Source organism: Serinus canaria, chromosome 3, assembly GCF_022539315.1.
Source record: "Serinus canaria isolate serCan28SL12 chromosome 3, serCan2020, whole genome shotgun sequence".
NCBI classification, from domain to species: domain Eukaryota; kingdom Metazoa; phylum Chordata; class Aves; order Passeriformes; family Fringillidae; genus Serinus; species Serinus canaria.
The window spans coordinates 64,001,797-64,020,408 of record NC_066316.1 but is presented as its reverse complement, the minus strand read 5'-3'; the positions used below and the strand labels follow the sequence as shown (position 1 = coordinate 64,020,408).

General features: G+C 43.8%; 1 protein-coding gene across 1 annotated transcript in view; it reads right to left on the bottom strand.

Annotated features, from left to right (window-relative positions):
- The window catches only part of MAN1A1 (mannosidase alpha class 1A member 1), a 140,805-nt gene extending 124,650 nt beyond the window's left edge, over nt 1–16,155 (bottom strand). The window contains exon 1 of the mRNA XM_030235932.2: nt 15,298–16,155. Coding sequence (XP_030091792.2) covers nt 15,298–15,888 — 591 coding nt within the window. The 5' untranslated portion in view covers nt 15,889–16,155. The remainder of the gene's footprint in view (nt 1–15,297) is intronic.
- Nucleotides 16,156–18,612: the final 2,457 nt, after the last annotated feature.

Genomic DNA, 18,612 nt, shown 5'->3' with positions numbered 1-18,612 from the left:
AATTCGCCTAGAGGTACTACTGAGGTCATTGCTACTTCAGTAATACTAACCATCTCACAAAAGCTGGAGAGCACAAGAAAATTGAGAGATGTCCCAAAGTGAGAAATTAACTATGTGTATTAGCTGTAGAAATTAAATTCTTATCAAGTACCTTGTATAAACAGCTGATTGAGAACTGCTAACAATTTTCAGTAAGCTGTAAAGTAGTGAATAAAATTTCTTTTTCAGCACATTCTGACTTGCAAGCAAATACTGCTCTTGCCCAAAGAGGTCTATATTTAGTTAGTAATAGCCCTCCTGAAGACCAAAAATATTCTTTAGCCCCAGCATTCTAAAGGCTGAAAGGCAAAATATATGAATTATACAAAATTTAATCAGAGTTCATACAATAGTCATCAGTCTACCTTTATATACAGCTCCATGCTAAGTTTCAAGAACTACCTTTCATCATCTGAGCCAAACACTTCCTCCCTACTCACCAGCCAAAACAAGGGCATTTCCCAGGCTTCAGTCTCACATACAAGCAGGAAGAGCTGTGAAATACTCAAGCTATAGAAAAGCATGCTGCATATAGAATTACAATTTGAGTTTTCTTCTTTGGCAATAATTCCATGTCTCAGGGTATGAGCTTTGTCTTTAGTTTTTTTTCATTAACAGACATGCAGATTTATATATCCACTCCAAACGCTCTTAAATGCTGATTTCCTTGGTAAAATGTGTCACATTCACAACATTCCCAGTTACTAGCTTTTAAATGAAGGATGAGCAAGTTTGACTTATCCCATCAGAAAATTTTTCTCCTTCTTATATATAACATCTTTGTGGAATTTAGTAAAGTCCAAGGAAAAGGCTGAAGTTGAAATTTGAGTGAGACTGAGGAGGTGGGGAGAAGAAAACATAACATGTAACAAATTCCCTCTTGTTTTGATAAAATCATGTACAATGCCACCCAGGATGCTTCCTAGAAATAGCATATTTGAAACCAGATATTACAGCATAGCAGGAATATCCAAAAGAAATTATGAATAAGTTATTATCCTCCAAATAATAGCACATTCACGGCCTCCAGAAGAAGTTCCTGACATAACATGGAATTAAGGGCAACCAAGTTACCAAGCACAAGAGAATCATTATGGGTGATGCTGCAGTAAAATCAGCCACAAAGTTCTCAGGGAATGTTTCTATATGTGGACACAAGGTAGGGCTGGTAAAACAGATACTTCAGTGTGTTGGGCATTGAGGCAGCTGATCACGTCCGCATTTATTTACACTGCAGTGTTCACATGAACACAGGGGACTTTTAAAGCTAGTCTGGAGACTTGTCTTTGGCATCAGCCACCAGCCCTGTGCCTTCCTTAGAAAACATACATATTTTGCAAACAGTGGCAGGAATCTGAAGTGAGAAAAGCTCCTCATGAAAAATAAAGAGTAAAACCGGCGTCACAAAAATACTGTGCTCAAACAAAAGGTAAGGAAAAATTCGGCAAAATCCCCACCATTAGAGAACACAATAATGGGTAGTTAGCACACCATGAAGCTACTGCAGAGGTACTCTGAAATGAACACATGTAATACCTTGCAGTGCACTACTCAGTTTAAAATAGCTCCATTAATATTTGTGTCCTCTGGGTTCTTATGATCAAGACCAAAAAACATGTTCTCTCAGTGCCCACCAGGTGATTGCTCATCTAAAAGTTTCTTTTCATGTTCAAGAGATCCAAATGGTGGACTTCACTAGCTTAGACTACAGGATCAGCCTTACGTAGGAAAATGTTGAATTTTTGATTCAAGTCACTAATCAAAAATGTGGAAGTGGACAGGTGCAGCCACTGGTCATGCTTTGGACTGCTGAGCATCCAAATTAACTTACTTTCTTGGTGAAATGAAACCTCCATACTCAGGTACAGTAGAAAATTTAAAGAAAAAAATAGTCTAATGAAAATTAAAATATGCCTAACTCCTCTTTAAAACCTCACAGCCCTTTCCTCAAACTTACTCAGTTCCTACCAAAAGTACTCATTATAGGTTTTTAACAGCTATCTTTTCAGACTCATAGGGCCAAATAAAAACTATGTGTGGTCACTGTTCCCATAACAAAGGACCATAAATATGGGGCAAAAGGAAGGTTATATAGTCCTTGCTATAGTTAGGAGAAGATTTGCTCTGCCCATCACCAAATCAGAATAGGTATGTCAAACTGAAGGGATGCTCATGTATTTCTATAATGCTGGAAACCAACCCTTTTAGAAGTGACTTGAGGGTCTGGACACCGAGCATGTGGCAGTGTAAAGAAAGACATCATTTTCAAAATCAAGCTTCTGTAAAGCCAGACCTCTTTATGATGTCAAAAGTGACAGAAAATCCAATTCTGATGGGTTGGACTCTTCTGAATCCATGTGTAGCTCAATAGTACAACCTCACTATAAAAATATTTACAGTTGCTCCTGTAAACCCCATATTAAATCACAAAAACTGATGGAAATTCAATTGAAAAATTCATGTTTATAAGCTAGCAGTTAGACCCTTGAAAAAGAAATCAGACAGAACTTTGCTTCAAACCTATTTTAATGGCATCCACGTAAGTTTCAATACAAACTCCAAGTCTAACAACTTTGAAATGACTCTGTTAGCTTTCATATCCTTAGTTTCATATCTGCAATGTAAAAACATCAGGTGACTGATATTTCTATCAGAGGTATGCAGAGGAAAGATACTTCAAAACAGCACACAGACGGTGTCAGTGTGCTAGTTACCCATCTACAGCCACAAAAGTGGCAAAAGGTGCAACTAAGAGCTTTGTTTTCCATCAACAGCTAGTATTTCAAAAATTCCAATGGCAAGTTCCTGTATTAACCAAATCTCTTTTTCCAGTAAACATTTCCTCATCTTTTTAGATAAAAAAAAATATCTGCTGAGCTAACATACAGTTTCCTGCTAGGCTTCCCCAGAGAAACAGAGAGGCAGCAAAATAGCCAGGAAAGGCTGCATTGGTATTTTCCTCCACCACCCCAACTCCCATGATAAAAGCTTGCTTCAAAGCAACTGATGCATGAATGAGAAATGTCTAAACCCCAAGTCTACTTAAATGCTAGAAAGCAGAGATTACGATCCTGAAAGAACTGCAGAAGGCAATATAAGACCCTCAACTTTAGGGGAATGAGCTCAGTTTCTTCAGGGACTTGATCCACAGGATCCCATGGGAGAATCCCCTGTAGGGCTAAGGTGCCCAGGAGATCCCATTGACCTTCAATGTGCCACATCAGGAGAGGAGGGCAGCTGCATAAGGAGCTCAGGTGGAGTACAAACCCACAGGGAAGGGGGGAGGAAATGTGGGGAGATGTCCAACAGCAGCTCAGAAACACTGGCTGGGCACCAGGGAAGAGGAAGCCAAAACTCAACTGGAAGCTGCCAGAGGACAGGAGGTGCCTTTACAGCAACAACAAATGAGGACCAAGCCAAATAGGCACTGGTAAGAGAGGAAAAAACCATGAAGGAAATTCTGGGGAATTACAAGACAGCTTTATTCCAAACCTTTGGAAGAAAATGGAGCAGAACCTCCTTCACTCTATTTCCAGGAATATAAAGGACAAAACACCTTTGCAAATGGCAAGGAGAATTTCCCAAAGGCAAAATATATCAAATCGACCCAGTTACTTATGATGAAGCCACTGGCTCTGTGGATGAGGGCAGCAGAGCAGACACAATTTCCCTGCCAGGCTTTTTGACACAGTCCTGCCTGAGCACTAAGCAGTGAAAAAGGAATGGACAAGACTCATAAAAAAAGTGGCTGGTTTGACACTCTCAAGACAGCTGTAAACAGGTCAAAGTCTAACTAGCAGCTGGCTACAAGTGACGTGTCTCTGGGGCTCCACTGATCCAAAGAGCAAACATGCACAGTCAGCAGCTCCACGTGTAACCCAAACTCCAGCAGCCAAGCAGGTGGACAAGGGGGCTCCCACCTGAATGATCCCAGGAGCTGATGACCAACTCTTGAAACCAAATAAAGCCAAATGCAAAAATCTTATGCCTAAGTACATAACAGGAATTGACAGGCTAAAAAACCAGCTTTGGGACAGATGTCCTGGGGGTCCTGGTGAAGCCCTGGTTGAACACAAACAAGCAAGGCATCCTTGCAATGATGAAAGTGAGCTGTACAGCAGGCTGTGTTAGCATGAATGCATGCTAGTGATGGGAAGCAACCAAGACTTTCCATGTGACGTTCCTGATGCCTCAAATGGAAGCCCTGTTCCTGGTTTTCAGCTCCCCTGCAACAATTAGAGAGTTTTTAAAAATTATAGAGACTACAACCTATGAAAAGAGGCAGATGAAGCTGGGTATGTTTGGTCTAGAAAACAGGCTTCTTAATGACTTTGGGGATACCCATGGAGAAAAGGTAGCCCAGATCATCTCAGCGTGGCACAAAGGAGTAAAGGCAGTGTCATCAGTTGCAGCAAGAGAAATTGTATCTAGACACAATAACAATTCAAAAATCCTACAATAAGGGTCTTCAGACACTGGAATATGTGTCCAGAGGGGCTGCAGAATCTCCCCCTACAGAGATCTTCCACACTTGAGTGCACAAGACTGAGCAACTCAATTTTATTTTGTAGTCAGCTCCGCTCTATGCAAGAGATCAGGCCTCCAGAGGTCCAGTGACGAGCCTGAATTTCTCTCCTTCTCAACAACAAAATTCTATGGCAAGCAGAAGGCTGGGAAAAAGAACAAATAGGACTACAGTGTGCATAAACACAGACCAACTGAGTCTCCATAATGCCTACAGATGATAGGGCTGCATATGAAAACTGTTTCCATGAAGTCTGAAAACTTTCTTAGAGGACATCTACTTTCTGCAATATTTAGATTTATATAATAAAAAAAAAAAAAACTTGAGCAAAGCTGATTATTGAAAGAAGGATTTCTTTGCTTCATCCTAATGTTCTGGATTTTGCTTGTAGCATATGTATAATTATACTTTCAATTTGAAATATTTCAATGTGACAGTTTTTAAAACAAAACAAATCCTATGCCTTTAACTTTTATCAAGGTGTTTTTTCAGACCAAACAGAGCTTGTCCCCAGGAAACTGTGTGCTCAGCTACAGACAACAGACCAATTGCACAACATATTCCACTCTTATGTTAAACATACATGTGGAGAGAGATATGAATATATCTCTATCAATACATGACTTTATTTTTTTAAGAAACTGCACGAAGTTAAAAAAAGTATGTGCTTTTCTTCAGAAAGATAATTTCGTTGAAGTGCCCTTCTTGATCTGTGATGTCACTTTACCCCTTGACACGATCACACACCTTTCTATTTCAGTCAGTTTGGGTTCAGTGCCACACTTACTCTAGAGATTTACAGAATAAGACATAAAAATATCAGACAATTTACAGTTGGTCATAGTTTTTCCCATGGTGATTCTTCAGACAATCTCACCAGAACAGAGAAAGCAGCATGCAGTTTTGAAGTGGTGTAACTTTTTAAATGAGTAACATGTATAACTCTGCTACTCTCTAAATGGAAATTAGGTTTTCTGTTGCTTGATGGGGGTGGGGAAAAAATACATCACTGCAAATGATTAACATCTATTTCTTTTCTTTAAGCTTTAAAGAGTTTAGTATTACTACCTAGGTCCAACTCAGAATTTGAAGTGCAATTCTTAAAATCACAGATGGGTGGAGAACTACAACCACAGTAGCAAGCAACAGATTTCCCCACAGCCAGCAGTATGGGCAAAGCTTTATCAGCAGTACCACCATTCACTGCACCAACAGATGTCAGTGCTCAAAGGCAGCGAGAAAAGCGAGTGGAGTTAAAGACTGGCTCTGCATCTGCATGTGCCTGTCACTGAATAGTAAAATTACTATCTCCTTAAGCACTACACTTTGAGAGCAAAATGGCTTTTTTTTAGCTTGATATTCTTTTACACTAGCTACTTCCTATTTCCTTGGAAGAAAGCAGTCCCTGAACAAGAGAAATTTCAAAAGGCAAAGATTCATATTAAGCAGGGAACTAAGTGAAAGAAAAGTATGCAGATACTTTTAAAAAATAGTCTCACAGCGGTCTGAATGCTAATTAAAGAAACAAGCCACATTGATCTAATGTAATTTTACTGTTTTAAAAAGCAGACACTGACTTTTAATAGATAATTGAAAAAGAGGGTTTATGTTGCCAAGCAATAGGATCACCCCTACACAAGTGAGATGATGTAAAATTCTGGGAAGAAAGTATCAGACATTCTTTCTTTTTTACTTTATTCATATGAAAAACACATTGTTCTGCCTCTAACCCTAAATTGCCAGCATTATATATCTTCATATGGGAAGTGCAAAGCTGCATACTTTTCCATTAAAACTGCAACTTCTGTTTCTACCCAGTATCAGAGAAAGAAGCTGATTCTTCTAGAAGTATTTTTGAGATGCACACAAAGTCTTATAACAGCCAGATGTTCCACAGTCATCAGCTCATTCATTGCACAGAATCTTTTCAGTCCTTGCACAATATTGCCTACCATCTCTTCTGATTTCCACCTATTGCCTACCATCTCTTCTGATTTCCACCTATCTTCTTATCTGATTAGAGATTTGCCCTTAAAAGTTTGCCCAAGTTTCACATAAGTAAGAGTCCACTCACTCACTGTATTCTTAAAACTAGTTTAAAACCAAGTCTTGCAGCTTCCAAGAAGGAGTAGGAAGACAAATGAAAATAGATTTTACACTTGTAGTTACCCCTGCCTAAGAGACCGCATATCTCAGTGTTCCCACAAGGACTGTGAATGTTTAATTTTAACAGTTATAAGAATGTAACAGCAGGTTATGTGCTCATCCAATCTGTTTGAAGAGCTTTTAAAATCAGAGGCATCAAAATGAGCAATACCTGTATCTTCATAAATACCAGCTATAAAATCCAACCAGCCTACCATGGAGTGTTATAGCAAGTTGTCATATTATTTCATGCAAGCCTTTCTTGGTTACAGCAGAGTTCAAACTGAAGATTTCAAGATGTAAGAAAGGCAGACTAGGAGTTTTACTACTCTGCATGCCTTCCTTCCTAACAGAACTGGAGCACAGCACTCAAGTGTTGCTTCAAGTTTACAAAGCTAATGATCTAAACACAGAACCAGAGAGTCTCAGGCTTAACCTGCCCCTGCAATAAAACAATGCATTTAGCAGCAGTTTAGAGGTAAAGCAAAGCTGCTCATGTGCAATCATGAATCACACTCAAAGCTCAGGTTTAAACTGACCCTAATGAATTGACATACCCGTGCTGGAGACCTGGGAGTGAAGACAGCCTTCACCCAGCGCAGAGCAACAGCCCCTGGTTTAGTGGGGAATGACCAAACAGGAGCCAGCGTTCTGCTCTGAAACCTGGCACACTGTGCAACCCCGTGTGAATCAATGGACTGCTCTCAGCCCTAGAAAAGCACCCAAGTGCTTCCCCTCAACAGCAAAGCCTTCTGGACTCTGCAGGCAGGGCTGCCAAGCACTGCGAGACCATTGCGGCTCAACCACGAGTCTGTAAAAGGTTTCATTTCATCTGGTTCAGGGAAGCACAAACTTCATTACTCACCAATTATTTTCATAACAGACTTGCAGACATGATTAAAAAGAGTCATGGAAAACAGCAAAACAGAAGATGCCTCTCAGAAGTGAGCACACAATCTTTATGTCACACGCTTTAAAAAGCCCAAACAACTCAGTGAAAAAAAGAAAAACAACAAAAAGCAAACAACTGAATATTGTTGTGGATAAAGAAGATTTTCACACAAAAGAAACCAGTATATTGAGCATCTGGTACATTGCCCATGTTGCTTAATTCACAGTCCCTCATCCCCCCCAGTTATTTCCCTCACTTGTAAAATCACAGCTCATCTATAAATAACTTAGGAGGAGACCACAAAATCCTTCAAAACTGAATGTCTAAAACCTGCTTTACACAGAGACACATCTGAATACTTGAGTTTGTTACCAAAAAGACACACAACCAATGTGTCTCATCATCTCTGTACCACCTCAGGTGGCAATTTATCGTCAGACTAAGTGCTGCACTATTAAGACAGAGTGAACACTGAATCAAAGCCACTTTCCTGAAGTATTACTCTTAATGTGCCAAATGAGTTAGGAAGACAAATTTGTTATTTGTAAATAAAGGAAATACTTATCAAGACAGTATCTTTAAGATGTAAACCACAGAAATTTCCTCTTATGCCGGCTCCCCAAGCTAGAAAACACCCCAACCTAACCAAGGAGGAAGTTAACACACAGCAAGCCTTAGAGCAATGTGTTTCAGACAACTTTAAGAAAAGATCTGTCCATCCAATAGTCAAACAGGTCCTTCTGCAAGGACATTAATTATTTTCCACAAGAAGAGCTATCTTCTGCCTCTCCCTGACTTCCTTTTCATAAATCCTGTGCTTTCATTAAAATTCAAAGAAGGCATCAAAGCCTGGCTGTCTACCACTCTTATTTGCTCCCTGAATAAGATAAGACCTTTTTTGGTCTTAACAGTAGATTTTAATAAACAGGTGGAATTTTTTCTGCTTCAGTTTGTCTGCAGCACAGAACTACAGCCTTAGGCAACTGTACTCACTAATATTATGATTTAGTCTGTTTCTTTATATTAATTGGCTGCCATAGGCTGCTACACTAGCATTAAACACAAAATCATCACGATGAGAACGTAACTTCTGCTGAAGTACAGGAGACATTCCATTTCAAGCTTTATCTCACATGTTTACATCACCTTATTAAGTTCTCATAAAGAGTCCTGTGTGTCTGGAATTTACATTTTGCCTTTACAGAAAGATAAAGAATTAATCATGTGCTTGTTTTTGTTTCTGTGTTGGGTTTTATTTTTCTTGGTTTTTTGGTTTTTTTTTTTTTTTTTTTTTTTTCTTTGTGAAAACCAGATGTTTTCCACCCAGCATTTAAAGCCTTTTCATTTTCCCCACAATTCTGAGGATCTGGTTATAAAGGACATTCAGTTACTTTTGATAAATTTACCTGTTGACAATACAGACCAAGTCTGAAGATAGGAAAATTAAATATTATTCTTAGCACACAGAAAACAGGTGCAAGGCTTTAAAAACATGAGCAAGCAATTGAGAACACACCCTATTCCCAGGTGCACACAGATATGCACACAGTCATACAGAGAAACACGCCTCCAACTCATGATCCCAGTTCAAATCCAATAACATTTGACTGAAGGGAAGCAATGAGGCTCTCACTGAAAATCCCCAAACAAACAAAACAAAACCAAAAAACCCCAAACAAGGCAACACCTGAAACAACTCACCTGTTGGAAGGATCAATGTCCTTCCCTAAAAAGACCCTAGGGTGTCTTATCAGGAAGAACATTAATTTGGCAAATATATACTCTATTTCATATTTTGAGGAGATAAAGATACCTCAGACCATTCTCCTCCACTTTCGTCTCCTTTCAAATGCAGTGGCTTAGTGGGGGTCCACTGCATCCACTGTGCTCCACTAAACCATTTCAGCTCCCTACCCCCAGGCCACAAACCCAACTAAAGCAAGAGTAGCTTCACATCTGGTTGCCAAGTTGAGCTGGCTCTCCATAGGTTCTGCCAAGTGAGTCACTGAATCATACCCAGTAACACAGCTGAAGCTTCTCTGCATCCTGTAGTGCCATTAACCCTAAGCAAGCACTTTAACTTATTGGTTTGTGACATTTTGGATATCATAAGGCAACCCTGGTCACCTCCAGCTTAACATCATCTTATGTGATTCCCATCTTTAGGCACTTTATTCACCTCCTCGGTGACTTTTATAAAACCATAAAAAAAACAAAACTAAACAACACAAACAGTATTTATCAGGAAGGAAAGCACTACCAAACACTCAAAAAGAAATAGCAAATACAAAAATAATGAAGATGACAAGTAAATAAACAGGGTGAGAAAAAAACAAGATTAATTTTAACTTCAACAACCTTAGTGAGAACTACATCATGTCAGCATTAAGGTCACAAGATACTTCAGGAAAACTTCTTTTGAAATGCATTGATTGCATCATCAGCATGTTGGCAGGAATCACCACACTGCTTACTCATTACATGTCAACTCTTTTCCTTTCACTGAATCATGTTCCTAAAGAAATGTACCGTCAGGGAATGTGGCTTTTTCTGTTTGAAACTCAAACCAACCAATACTTAAACTGCTGCATTTTAACTGTTTCCTCTCCTATGAAGATCCTCACAAGTAAAAGCACTCTGAATTTTGGTCTACAGCAGCTAGGGCTTCAGCAATTCCTGTTTCTGTATTTCCTGTCTCCTTTTCTGTTATGAGAAGAGGGGTTGGGAGGTAAACCTTCTGAAGGGAAATGCTTCATTCTGCTAAAGATGATTAGGTAGAACCTTTGCTCTGCAAAAGCCTTATTACAGAGATTCAGTTTTAATGGAGAACTTAGGCAAGAAGAACAGACACCATGTGCTAAAACACAGCTACTCAAAGAGATGTCATACCTTTCATCCACCTGTTCCCTCACCACAGCCAAAACCAGCACCAAGTCAAACCTTTCATTAACACATTTGACTCACCAACCTGACAGAAAGTTTAGCAGAAATCCATCCTGGTTTTTTTTTTTTTAATTTTTTTTTTATCTCTAACAGTTTTTAGCTGACTTACTGAGCTGTAGCAGCTTATGGAGGGATGCAGTGACAGTCACAGAAAGCAGATAGTGGGAGAAGGCAGTCAAGAGTGGTATGAAGAGACTTGCCCTCCTCTTCCAATAGCAAGAAGTATTAGTGAGCTCACCTTGTCATGTAAACACCCTCATAAGGAAATAAAACTCCATCCAGCTGGCACTGGACCTTCCTGAGCAGCAGCACCAAGATACCAGGCAGTAGGAAAGCAACTGGTGGAAACATACAAGAAGACACAAGGGGCCAGCTGCCCTTCCACAGCAGTGAGTGACCATCCATAATTTCGCCATCACTCCCTGTTAATGAAGAGATCTGATTATGCCCAAGTATTTCATGCCAAGCACATATCAGATCTCTGATTAGTGCTTTATTTCCATACTCACAAGCTTTCTTTCCTCAAGTTATTAATGAACGTCCCTGTAACATTACTGAGACTTCCATCTAAACTGCATAAAAACCAGCATAGAAAATCAACACTGAGGACTTAAAAAGCTTCAGAATTCACACTGCCAATGCCACCTCAATTCGTTTCTTTACAGAAAGACAGGGAGGGAAGCTGCAGAGTCTGTTTTGCTGACTTGCAACTACTGCCCTGTTGAGCTCAACAGACTGGTGGTCAAATTCCTCTCTGCAGGACTTGTACTACATGACTGCAACAGCTGAGAGCTGTGCAAGTACTTGGAGCACTGCATGACCACGCTCTTTAGACATTGATTCTAGTTTACCAGGGAGGCTTTTATCCTGAAAACATGTCCAAACAGCTCTGATCAATAACGTGAACAGCTTCCAAGCTAGTTACCTTGTACAAGAACAGCACAGCTGCATTAGTATGGTGCTCCACCAACACCAAGAGCTTGCTGTTCAGCAGGATTAATTAGTCTGGGCAGAGCACTGCACTAATGTGATTATATAGCTTCTAGTACCTGAGCTAGCTCACTCATCGTTTCTATTCTTTTGCTGTAAAATAAAAAGAGCTTAGGTTTTGCTGGTTTCTTAACACCTAAATAATTCCAGTGCTGTTTTTTTCTTGCAAGAGAGAGGAATGAGACTTGGAGAAGACTCAAAATCAGATTTTTCTAATTAAAAGAATGCATCTCCTGCCTTCATAGCCTCTCTCCACTATTATCATCCTCTTCTAATAATTTCTTTTGCTCGTAACAACTACCTATGCACCTGCAAGTCTTCCCTTGACATCAAGAATAATGATGTCCAGCCATAACCAACAGTGACAAAAGCAGAGGCTGGAAGACATTGCACCTGAGAGGAATGGAATCACCATTGCCTTCCACTCCTTTTTTCCAGGTAGGGAACAGATACCACAGGAGGCACTTGCCACAGGCATACCAGGGACCCAGACCTTGCTCCAAGTCATGGCAACACTGCAGGAACTGACTAATGAATGCAAGTTCTGGCAAATGCAAGTGTGCTGGTATGCTCAAATTGTGCTTCATTGCTCGAGCCTCCGTGAGGCATCCTGCATGAGGACAACACCCAGGACAGGCAGCATGAGGCCCTGCAGTAAAAAAATCAGCAGCCACAAGCAACTGACAGCAGTTGAACAGGAAGTAGTGGGGAAAGCCCCACTGCTGGCAGTGCTGCTCTTTCCTCTGAATTTGCCTGTAACACATCCACAGAAGAGAAACAGAGGATGAGCACAGCACCCAGCAGCATCGCTGGTCTCTGGCTCACATCCCTTCCCTGCACACAGCCAGGTCCCAGAGGGGTAACACAGTGGGGCAGACCTTGAGAGCAACCATAAGAAGTGATAGCAACAGGATCTCTACTTGTTCATGATTCCACAAGTATTTTACTTGCTCAATAAGCATCTAGCATTTCTCTTTCTTTTTGGTAATATCATGTTGGTTTAAATACTAAGAGAGGTTCAAGAACCTTTATATTTTCTTCTTGGCTCAAGTTTCACCCTCCTCAGTTTTTTTTCTAATATAACAGAGCAAGCTGTAGAAAAAGTGGTTAAGATTTCTAGAACAAAACTTGGCTAAGAAATGCCATAAAGTCACAGCATTTCATTGCTTTGTGATTCCAAGTGATATTGTACTGGCTGGACTTCTAAACACAAATGTCAACTTAAAATTTAAAACAGTAAATGGACAAAGCATCTCTAAGGTATCTCCCCTCTCAGCTTTATGCCAGCATGTTGGCAGGATGGAGCCCTTCCAAAACAGAAAAGCAGGGAAAAACAACCTTATTTTTTGGCATTCTTTTCCTTTAAAGTAACTTGCTTCCTTCTGTAAAAAGTATTGCCAAGACTAGTTTCAAATTTTGAGTTCTAGATATAGGACATAAATCATACAATGCAGATGCGAATTCCAGGCTCAAAAGATTATGAAAGCAGAAAGGTTTTATATGTTCGCATCTCCAGCATGTAACCACTGAGAAGAACTTTAAGGGATAATTCTGGTTTCTGTGCATTTACAGCAGAGTACAAAAGTTCATACTTAAAAAAGATACAATTTAAAAGTATTTAAAGTTTTAAAACTAAGCTAAAAAGACTGCAGATTAAAAATCCATCTTGACACTAAGGTAACATCATAAAAAAGGAGACTAAAGCTTGCAAAAAGACAAAGAGAAAAGCACCAAAAAAGCCAACACATGAAACAATGTGAAGCAAGTTAGCACAGAACAGAAACACTGTTTTATTGTCAAAGGAAAAAACATATTCTTCAAAAAAGACAAAAAATCAAACCAGGCAAAGTACTGCAGAAATGCTAAAGCAAGTCAGGAACCAAGACGTTAAGATCACATAGTGATTTAGGAGGAAAAGAAACTCCCAGAAACAATACTTAGTATTGAGGACTTAAACTGAGGTATGAAGGAAAGCAGAGATCTGGAAACAAAGTGCAGTTTCTGTGTCATCTCCTATGCTTAAACAGCCAAAACTCTGGTTTGGGGAGGCTACTGTGAAACTGATGCTCTGTGTGGTAGTGGAGAAGAAAGAGGATGGAAAGGAAAGGGAGGCAGAAATTGAAGAGATATTTGCCATATGTTTGTAAGTACACATACACATGCATATCCACGTGTAACAAAAGGTAACTCAGACCAGCCGACACACAGTGGGACCAGCAGGACAGCAGTTTGTTTAAGTGTTATCTTCATCCTCCTGTTTAGTTACTTGTTGCAGTCTTCTGTACCACAGAATCATGTACATCAGGTCTGGAGCCTCATAACTTCTAAATACTTCTCCACGGCAATGTCACATAGCTGGAAAAAGAGTTGCTGGTATTTCTAACTTTCCATATGCCTCAGGGAGGCTGCATGACTAAACCAGAAGACAACATACTCTGCACTCTTCAAGATGTGGTCTGTACCGTGTACTCCTAAGAGTTTCTCCCTTCAAAATACCTTTGCATTGGTACATACTGCTTATGACTTAAAACTATGCTACACAATTTGCTGAAATAGTTAAAGAGACACAAGGACTCCAGAGCACAGAACACAACTTCATATTTGTGAGAGCTTATTCCATGATGCTCCGTGTGATATCACAGCTCACTTTTCAGAGCATTCTGTACAAACACACAATAAAATTAAATAGTTTTAACTAAGCCTAACCAGTTTTCACAAATACTGAAATACTCTGTAGTAAGTCTCTCACCTCATTTCTATCACCACAGAACATGAAATAAACACTACTAATTAAGTCATAAACCCTGATCTCCGCAGGCAGCTGAAATTGTCAGTTCGATAAATAAACCAGCCAGCACTGATGGGAAGTTGAACTGTATTACCAAGGAAATTCTTCATCTGCTAGAGGACCCTGTCAAGCTCTGCCCACGACAGCATTAACTAGACACAGTTTGGAGAATTTTTGTAAGGAAGGATTTAAACCGGTACCTGAACCAACCGAGCAGCAGGACCGAAAAAAAAGCGGTTGAAGGAATTCATCAAAGCACACACAGCTCTGACGCTTCACCGCTGAAATCTAAATGGACTGTATTTCGCCAAATGCCCTCAACTCTTTAGACAGCAGGTACCGCTGAACAGTGAACCGCACAAACCCGACTCAGACCGCGACACCTCTGGAGCGCCGCACCGCACCTGCACCCCGCACTCCGGACAGCGCCGGGCAGCTCCTCTGCCAGGAGTGCGGCACGGGCAGGGAGCCGCGCCCCGCTGCCTCCCGCACCCCGCGGAGGCATCGGTCGCCCACCGGGCGAGCCCGGGACGTCCCATGGGGAGCGCAGGCGGACCCGCGCCGCTCTTACTCCCCGGCGTCGCCGTCCCTAACCCTCGGCGCCCCGCGAAGCGATCCCTAGCCTGCCAGCCCTCGCGGGGCTAGGCTTTCTCCCCGGGTTTCGGTGCAACAGCTGGGGGAACCCGACAACGCCGGGAGGGAAGGAGGCGCAGGCGGCACGGAGCCGGCAGCGCGGGCCCGCAAGCGGGAACGCACCGCGGGCTGCGAGGATGCAACAACGGGCGACGCCGCCGACCTGCGCTGCGGCTACCGAGGGACAGCCGGCCAGAGAGACCCTCTTCCCGCAGGGAGAAGGCGGCAGGAAGGGGCAGGGGTCTCGCAACACCGCCGCCAGACCCGGCAGAGACCTGTTGCCCCGTGCGGGAGTGTCGAGGCGCATCCCCCGGAGCGGAACCGACAGCCGCCACCACCCACCTCTTTGATTTTCTCCCTCCTCTGCCGGACGTCGGGGTCGGCGGGCTCCTGCCCCACGGCGCCGACGGGCTGGCGGAAAAGGCGCTGGGGTAGCCCGGGGGCACCCGCCTCTTTCCTGCCGCGGGCATCCTGCAGAAGTTTCTCCTTGTCCTGGCGGATGTCTCTGCGGATCTCCTCGGGCAGCTTCTGCAGCGTCTCCTTGGCCTCCCGCAGAGCCCGCTCGTGGTCCGCGCGGATCCGCTCCAGGCTGCCCGCCCCGCCCGCGGCCGCCGCCGCCGCCGGGCCGCCTCCGGGCTGCGGAGGGGCGCGGGGCTGCCCGCCGGGCGGCGGAGGCGGCGGCTGCAGGGCGGCCGAGTGGAAGAAGACGCCGCTGAGAAGCTTGGAGGAGTCGGGCAGGAAAAAGATGGCCCCGAAGCAGAGGGTGATGAAGGCGCTGAACACCAGCAGCAGCACGAACTTCTCCGTCAGCCGGAACGCGCCGGGGCCCGCCGCCTTCCTGCCCCCGCCGCCCGCGCCGCTGCCCGCGGGGCCGCCCAGCGTCCCCGGCCCCGCCGCGCTACCGAAGAGCGGCAGCAAGCTGGCGGCGGGCATGACCCCCGCGCTGCCTCAGCGCCGCGCTGCGCGCCCCGCCGCCGCCGCGAAGGGACCGCACCGCTCCGGACGGCTCGGCTCTGCCGCCCCCTCCCCGCCTCGGCCGCACAAAGTTTCCCCGGGCGGACGCGGCAACTTTTCCCTTCCCCGCGGCCGCGCTCCCTCTGCTCCCCCGCCGGCAGCGCTTGGCAGCGTCTGCGGGGCGGGCGCTGTCAGCTCCAGCCCATGCTGCCGCCGGGCCGCCGCCGCCGCGGGTGCCGCTCCCCGTTCCGCCCGCGCGGAACTGCCGGGCAGCCGGGGGCGGGGCGGGCCGGGGCGGGGCCGCCGCCGGCCCAATGGCGGGGGGGGCGGGGCGCGGGCGCTGCCGGACCGCGGGTCCCGGGGCTCCGCCGCGGGATGCGCTTCCCTGGGCGCCGCCGGAGCCGCGCGGCCGGAGGGGAGCGGCGGAGGCGGGGCGCGCCCGCTTCGGCCCCGTGGGCGGGGGCGGCCCGGGCCGGGCGGGTGCGCGGCACCGGCAGATGCCGGCGGCGCGCCCTCGCGCACCCACGTGCACGCTGGTGCGCGCACACACGCGCGCGTGTACGCCCGCACGGGAGCGCGGCGGGGGCCTGCGCGCTCACGGGCGCGCGTGCACAGGCGCGCACACACACACTCACTGGGGGCGCGCGCTGGGCCGGGGGCGGCGCGAGGGGAGCGGGGGCACGGAGGGGCCGGGAACAACTCCTGACCCGCCGGTAAGGACGAGCCCTTATCTGTTCTTTGCAAGAAAAACAGGGCTTAATTTTATTTTATTGGGTTTTTTTCTGTAGGTGAAAGTGCACCTTGTCCACGGAAGCAGGGCATATATCTGTGCAACGTGAAAATTTTTCACTTTTCATCTACGCCCGTACAAATGAAAAGACCATCGTGTGCTGGCACAAGGAAATACCGTGTTTGATAGTGGATCAAGTTACTGCATCAAGTATTAAGTGAGAGGGAAAATTAAAAAAAAAAAAAAGATACCGATTTATTAAGCAGGCATATGCGAAGAATAAAATGTTGTGTCACTTTAACAGAAAAAGGGAACCCAGCCAACATCGAGCGGTTTATCTCCAACTCTTTTGGAGCATACTCAGAGTCTACCTAGAGTTTCACAGCAGTTCAGCACTGTAATCTTAAACATTTCCCCCAAAAGGTTAACCACACAGTCAGAAAGAAAACAGCGAGTTATGCTGGTCCCAGAAGTTAGGATGCTGAGGTTGGTTTGTTTGCCTATTTGCATGGCTTTATTTTGCAAGGGATAAAAAAACCAAAACAAAACGACGGTAGAGGGAAGTCTGTGCTTTAAACAAGGGCAGGGAGAAGGCATTGTGTAAGCCTTAAAGACATGATTTTGAAAATGGGCTTGGCATGGATCTAATTCTGCTCCCAGTGGAATTAAGGGGAGTTTTACCATTGACTTAATAGGAATAAAGCAAGGCTGCTGCCCAGTGCTTGTCCAAATCCCTTTCTTTAGAAGTTAGAATATATAACAGATTAATTAAAAACAGGTTCAGAGAAGACAGTTATATAGAGTTATATAGAAAAGATAGAGTGAGTTCTGCAAAATTCCCCTAAGTATATAAGCGAATGCTTCTGTAAAATTTCAGGATTAACAACATCAAGGATCAGGGGCCCAGCTTCATATTCAGTGAGATCAGTAATTCAATTTCATTTTTATTCTGGTTTTCTTTTAAATCCTATTTTTCCTGAGTTGCATTTTCCCACATTTAGATGTGAAACTATTGCTCAAACTGAACAATGAGCACTCTGACTTTGACACACATTTCCCAGAAATGTTTAACGTAGCCTAATAGCTGTGCCAAGACAAAATTGTTTAAGGTTGAAGAAATCAGACTGCTTGGAAAAGGAGATAAGACTCCATGGTGATTTTGGTTTTGTTTGTGGTTTGTTTTTTTTTTTTTTTAAGCAACATTTAAGGTAGCAAATATGGGGTTTAGCTGTTGAAAGACAGTTGAGTAATGAAAAAGCTTCCTAAATGGTGAAATACCACTCTCAGCTTCAGCAAGCATATTCTGCTTCAGTCACTGCATATGTGGGTGTGCAATATTTCTCACAGATTGCCCTCAAAACTCATCACTACTTATATGATAATATTTGGAGGCAGAAGTTATTGCTGGAAGAAATACCTTCCTTCAGTATTCTGAAGTCACTCCTTAGGTTGCCATATTTCTATAGCACTTTATGAACAGATGCAGGAGTAGAAGATACCATCACATGGGGTTCTGCTCCTGTGTCTCCTAAAATGAGATACACATCAGCCTTTTGCCTCCTTTTGGTGTTCATCCTCAGTGCCCGGGGCCAAGTGGGGAGTCATGCCGGGGTTTCACTGCCATGCTCATCACTGTCTTTGGGACATCCTGAGCATGAGGGAAGCAGCAATGAGGATTTTCTATGCAAAGATGGAAATTGTGAAATTCTCCAGCCTTTGAGATGAGATGATCATTCCTCCCTCTCTGAGCAGGATGCAAAATTGTGTATGCAGAGTGTTCCTGTTGTTAGCACTTAATGTTACAGTTACCAGTAAGGTCATGTGGGAACTATTCAGTGGGGCTGTTGAAGCATGTAAAGTTACTGGCATACAGAGCTCTTCACTACGTGAGGGCAATAGAGACTGAAAGACAAAAAAGCTGCTTGAACCCAACCCTGATATACAAGTTCCTCCGGCTTTTTGTCACTTTTTTG